The sequence below is a fragment of the Gymnoscopelus braueri genome (assembly GCF_963280865.1).
Source record: "Gymnoscopelus braueri genome assembly, chromosome: 4".
NCBI lineage: Eukaryota > Metazoa > Chordata > Actinopteri > Myctophiformes > Myctophidae > Gymnoscopelus > Gymnoscopelus braueri.
Window position 1 is genome coordinate 17,637,592 of NC_137605.1, and position 6,000 is coordinate 17,643,591.

At 39.5% G+C, this 6,000-nt stretch overlaps 1 protein-coding gene across 1 annotated transcript in view; it reads left to right on the forward strand.

The window, feature by feature from the left end:
* Window positions 1-5,328, forward strand: part of stk31 (serine/threonine kinase 31) — a gene marked incomplete at both ends in the record, with an annotated part of 31,444 nt that extends 26,116 nt beyond the window's left edge. Inside the window, 6 exons of the mRNA XM_080425802.1 lie at window positions 134-283; window positions 853-978; window positions 2,522-2,587; window positions 3,415-3,418; window positions 4,387-4,498; window positions 5,322-5,328. Coding sequence (XP_080281928.1) covers window positions 134-283; window positions 853-978; window positions 2,522-2,587; window positions 3,415-3,418; window positions 4,387-4,498; window positions 5,322-5,328 — 465 coding nt within the window. The remainder of the gene's footprint in view (window positions 1-133; window positions 284-852; window positions 979-2,521; window positions 2,588-3,414; window positions 3,419-4,386; window positions 4,499-5,321) is intronic.
* Between the last annotated feature and the right edge of the window lie 672 nt (window positions 5,329-6,000).

Consider the following 6,000-nt stretch of genomic DNA (forward strand, 5'->3'; position numbering starts at 1 on the left):
TATAGAGTGTTTGCGGTCCCAGTCAGCCAGATGTAGAAGTTCAGCCAAAACCTTCATAGATGAAACGGGACCATATCTTTGCTCTCATCCTAAACAGACTATTAATCCACCTCTTGTTTGTTCCTTCCATAAGGAGGTTGTAAGGGTGATGAAGGGCGTGGCATGTGGCCTCCAGGCACTGCACGCCATGGGAGTGACTCATGGCTCTCTCAACCCCAGCAATACCTTTGTTGTTAACCGCAACCATGGCCTGGTAGGAGACTTTGACTTCACCAAAACAGTGGTAAGAAGCCTCATCTGGGAGCGTACCTACAGTACAGTATGTTCCCTCAAAACTCACACTAAACCTAACCCTAAGCCTAATGCTAAACCTGACATAAAAGGCTGAGGAGGAGGAACATAGACACGCCCCCCCTCAATCTATTTCCACATACTGTGTAATGTGTTTATTATAGCATTATCTGTTCTTTGCATTGATTATGGCTATGATGGAAACGGTTCTGTATGAAGTGCAGCTGAATACCATCTAACATTATTATGGATTTTAGAATGGTTGGTATGTGTACCAACTGAAAAGTTTTCTTTAAAGTAGGACACTACAAAACACACCCAGAAAAGAAGAAAAAAATCCCAATATCCATCTCCCTGGTTGCAATGAGAGTCGGCATGTTTTATGGTAAATGTCAGCACGATTGGAATACCTATTTCAGCTATTATAGCCAGGCTGAAACTACTGTGTGCAATACATATGACTTTTCAGTTTGTATGCATGGATTTTTGCATTGTGATAATACCCATGAGGGCAATGTTTACTATTATTGGGTACTACTAAAGCACTACGGCCATCCATAGGAACATAGAGCGGTGAACACGGGGGTGGCAGGCTCAATCGATCTTGTGGCCCCAGAGCTCCGTCAAGGCATCACTACTCCTTCTCCAGCCTGTGATATGTTTGCTTTTGGCTGTCTGATGCTCTGGGTAAGACATTTTCTTCAGTACCATCTAATACCAGACCCATATTCGTTTGGCCGATATATTGGCCATTATTTGAATTTCTTGACGGTATCAGCAATTATTAATTATGCAGGAGATATGTCCTGATTTTTAACAACTTTAAACCTGGTATCCCTATTTTGGGCATGTCATTATAGGAGTTAAATCATTCAAATACTTTGAAAAAAATTCCGAAATGGCTGATCTATGTCGCAACAGGCTTAAGTGGTTAAATAAAGTTATTTGTGTTTATTTTTGTTTCTTTGTGTCTAAGTTAAATGTTCTCAAATATAATCTTTAATCAGATCACATTTAGTGTTCTAGGACCAAAATCTGCGTCGGACCCAAAGATCTGGCATCGGTCGGGTTCTATTACCATCAGCACTCATGACGACTCGAGGCTTTAACAGAGACCGTTGAAGAAAGCCAGATGACGAATAATGCCTTGCTTCCTGGTATTCGTGTGGCAGGAAAAGCAGATAGAAGCAGATTGAAACTGATATCCCTTTGTCAATTAGGGAGATGGGAAAAGGAGCACATAATACATTTTCAACCTTGTCTTTGTATGTTTGGTCCTTACTAATTAATTATAACATGGTACCATTTCTGTCTACTTGCTCTTGTGTCTCAGAGGTGGGCTTTGGACAGTTCAGAAACCTGCCTACCAGTGACATCATCGGTAGGCAGATTTGGTTATTTCAAACCAGATTTCAAACTTGTTATTGATGCAAGAACAATTGCTTCTATTTTGATGCAAGGACAATGGCTTCTATTTCAGTTTGCCATCTTTTCAGTAAGAGAAAGGCTGACAGCCTATTAGCTTGGAATCATCAATGATGTCATTGGTAGGCAGGTTTCTGAACTGTCCATAGCTCACCTCTTGAGACACAGAGCGAGCAGACGGAAATGGTGCCATCTTATGGTTAGCGTTAATGACCAACCAATTACATTACGATAAGGTTGAAAATAGGTTATGTGCTCCTTTAAGATCTTTCTGTCATCTTGAAGTATAACCCAAACTATCTGTAGTTAACATGTTTTATAAAAGAATACTTTTGTGGTCTGTCCAGTTGTATTCCTCAGTTTGCTAAAAATGCACAGTTCTCTGGAGAACTAGGACAAACGGAGCACGCTTGAGAGGCAGTGCCCGCTTACATAGACCTAACTACGACCAACATTTTTCCATGCGTTATCTTGTATTTCTCTGTCTTTGGCTTTTGTTTGCAATTACAGTAAATATAAATGACACAGCAGCTTAGAAGACCAGAAATAAGTTGTTGACTTTTCATTGTTTTTATTGAAAAACTAACCCAGATTGTCTTGATTGCAGCTGCATGTTCCAGAGTTTAACGGGACTTTGGATAATCTGGAACCACTGTCACTGGTTAGTATTCAGTGAATTATTGTGTTCTAGGTGTAGCGGCACAGTAATATCAGTTTTATCATTCTAATAGTGCTATTATATATTTTTTGATATTACCTATAGTGCAACTTTTCTTCTGACAATATTGTGTCCTCCTTTTGCCAGGAGTCAAAACTCAGAGATCTTCTCTCCAAGCTGCTGGTGTCTGGGGAACGACTCACTGCCATGGAGGTTCTGGCCAATGAATACTTTACTGTTGACCTGTAGTAGAGACATATAGGCTAACGGTAAAGTGTTTTCAGACATTTGTATTGCCTCTTAGGATTTTCTTTTAAAAATTTAGGTCACGACAGTGTTGTGTGATTTTATTTTATTGGTCATGTCTTGGCCTGAAAAAGGAACAGTTGTTGCAGACCTTTCATTTATGTTTGGCAATTTTTCACATAAACATTTCTTGCTGAATGAAATGTAGTCCTTTGTCATTTTGTGCCCGTTGTTTCCTTTTTGCTACTACTTATTTTTTTATTTTATTTTTAAATCCTTACTTGTCCACGGCTGCCTCTTAAATGTCTTATTCAAGGGAATTGTCAGCACCAATCTCCTGTCAAATTTGTCTGAATTCCCTCTTCTGAAGAAAATTGTTACCATCACTTATTTTCTTAACGTTTCCTTGACTGAAAGCCACATCAACTTCTTGTGCCTTCTATCAAGTGGAATTGGAGGTTAAAACATTTTGTGCTCCAGACGCAGCTAGCCCTTTCTATCACTGTCATTTGACCGAAAATTGTTAAGATTGTAAATCTTAAGACAAAATGTCAAGCCAGTCAGTCAGTAGCGTTTGACTCTGCCACTAGTTAACACTGAGGATTTACTTTTTAGTGTGGCAGTCACTGTAAGGGGGCTCCTATTGAATTATATTTCAAATGTTCATACTTAAAATGTTAACCCATTGTAATAAAAAAATACTGGATTAGTTTTACTTGGGAACTGAGCAAGAACAAAAACAGTATTGTTCTGGTCGAACAATATTGTTTTTGTCTTGCCTCTTAATGTTTCAGTCAAGTAAGTGCATATGTTGCAGTGTGCATAAGCATGTTAGGGGACAAAACATTATGATCACATTTACTGGACAGATACGTTTTATGTTACAGTACCAAGTGGAGGATTCTCTGTTAGGTGATATTTAGAAATGCACGAATCCCCCTCCAAAAAAATCAAGGTTCATCACTTTTTTGATGCAAGATTGTGAAGCCATGATGAAGGATCAAAATGCATTTTTCATGTGCTACAATCATTTTCAGTTTATGAAATAACAGCTTGCTTGTATTGGCTATTAAAGTAATTTATTTTTCCTTGACTGACATCCAAGAAAACTGGACAGAAACCCATTCCACAGGGTACAAGACTTGATGACAAGATGTGAAGCCCCCCCCAAAACTAAACTATTACAGTACACACACACACACACACACACACACGGACGCCGATAGGGGGGGGGCTTCGGGGCCAGCGCCCCCACGCTCAATTGGTTTGTCTGGTTTGTCAGGCTCAAACTTACAGTACCATTACCATTACTATAGCGGGGCGCAGATAGGTGTTAACACGCCGTTGACAACTAGAACAACAGCCCAGATAGAGAAACATACTTTTTTTCGGTCGCGGCTGAGGGGGCGGTTTGAGTTGAGCCCCCACGGCCGCGCACATAAATCGGCGTGCCTGCACACACACACACACACACACACACACACACACACACACACCACCGCCATATAAACCAGGGGCAGTACTGGCATCTGACAAAGGTTCATAGAACAGCGAGTATCAATCCAGCTAAACGGCCTTCAAAAGATAATGTAAGTTTAAAAACATTTGTTTCTAGAGTTTATCTAGAATAGGGGGAGCACGTATCAAGAACATAATTTTGCTTGTGATTTCTGTTCTTGTTTGGAATTGTATGAGGTACAGGACGCATTGGAATGCTGGGAGGTGTCTGGCTATTGTGGCTCTTTGCTTGCTGGTGCTCTCTGTAGTTGACACATATCCATCCAAGCCTTCCAGTCCTGGAGTCGATGCAGCACCAGAAGAACTGGCCAAATATTACTCTGCTCTCAGGCACTACATCAACCTCATCACACGGCAGAGGTGAGTACTTAAAATGTTCATCAGTAAGTGTCAGTAGTAGGACGCATCTGTGTCGTGTTTAAATTTGAGCTAAAAAGCATTATTTTACACTTTGGCTTTTCAAAAATAGCCGATATACAAGCTCATAGTGCCGCGCTACGAGCTTGTAGATCTGCTTTTTTTTTTTATCGTGAAAATGTGTGCAAATCTTGCAATATATGTTTTAAAGCGAACATTTTTAACTCAAATCTTTGCTTCTGGGGGTCCCTGAATCAACATTTTGATGGGGTCCGCGGCTAAAAACATAATTTTGGGGGTCCTTGACATGAAAAAGTTTGATAACCACTGGTATAGCAACATAGGTTTTTCAGAAAACTGTTCGGATTTAGAACTCATTTTGTAGAATGGTGAGAGTACCAAATTGGAGCATCAATTAAAACATTACTGTACATACAGATTCAGGATATTATAAATCAGGACCCAGTTAACCCTGCATGGATTACTCAAGTTTATACAATACGTTTTATGTTATCTTACCTTGATGTCCATGCAAAGAAGAAACTATACAGTACATATCTTTTCATTGCACAGGTATGGAAAAAGATCCAGTCCTGATACTGTATTCTCACACCCGTTGGTGAGTGAGGGCACAGAGAGGATTCCAGGATCCATATTTGTTGGGTAGGTACAAAAAATGTGTCTACTTCTCAAGCCATTTATAGACTATAAACTTATAAACTCCTTGTGTCTTTCTGACTGTCCTTTCTTTTTTTCCTCCTTTTCTTTCTAGCTCTCTTTAATTGTTTCATTCTCTTTCTGTGCATTCCCTCTGTCCTTCTTAAAGACGGTAGCAGAAAGGGAGAGAAAGGAAGCCTTCCTTTCTTTCGGCTACCAATGTATTTAACTAATCAACTACAACTATGTTTAAATACAAAGTCATTGCTAAACCTTTACCCCTGCTTTCAGTTTGCACAGTTTTTCCAAGACCTGCTTTTTCTACTTTTCCCCGGAATTTATTATGATCAATGTTATGATGTACTTGGATGTAGTCAACACAATGTTACGGAATATCGTGAACAAGGTGTCATGGCATTGTATGTCTTCTCTAGTGTTTAAGTAACATGGGTCTCCACATCTCTCCACCACTTTAGTAAACAGAAAATACATTTTCAGGTGGGACACCAATATCATCCAAGCAGGAGAGAGAACCCATTTATCAGCTTCAATTTTATAATATTATTATAAATTATATTATACATTTATTTTGTTTAATCACTTCCAATTTCACTTGTGTATCCTGTATGAGTTTTCTCACTTGATAGGATGAAATTGTTATCCTGACCTGAAGATATTTCTGTCCACTAAAGAGTTGATGGAGATGCTATGGTTTAACCCGAGCTGTTTTCATGGTATGTCCGAGTCAGCTCACCTTCTACTTAAAGACAACGGTTACTGAACAACTCTTAACAATGACTATTAGGGGAATGTATAGCAATTTAACACTTATGTTGCCCCCCCCCAAC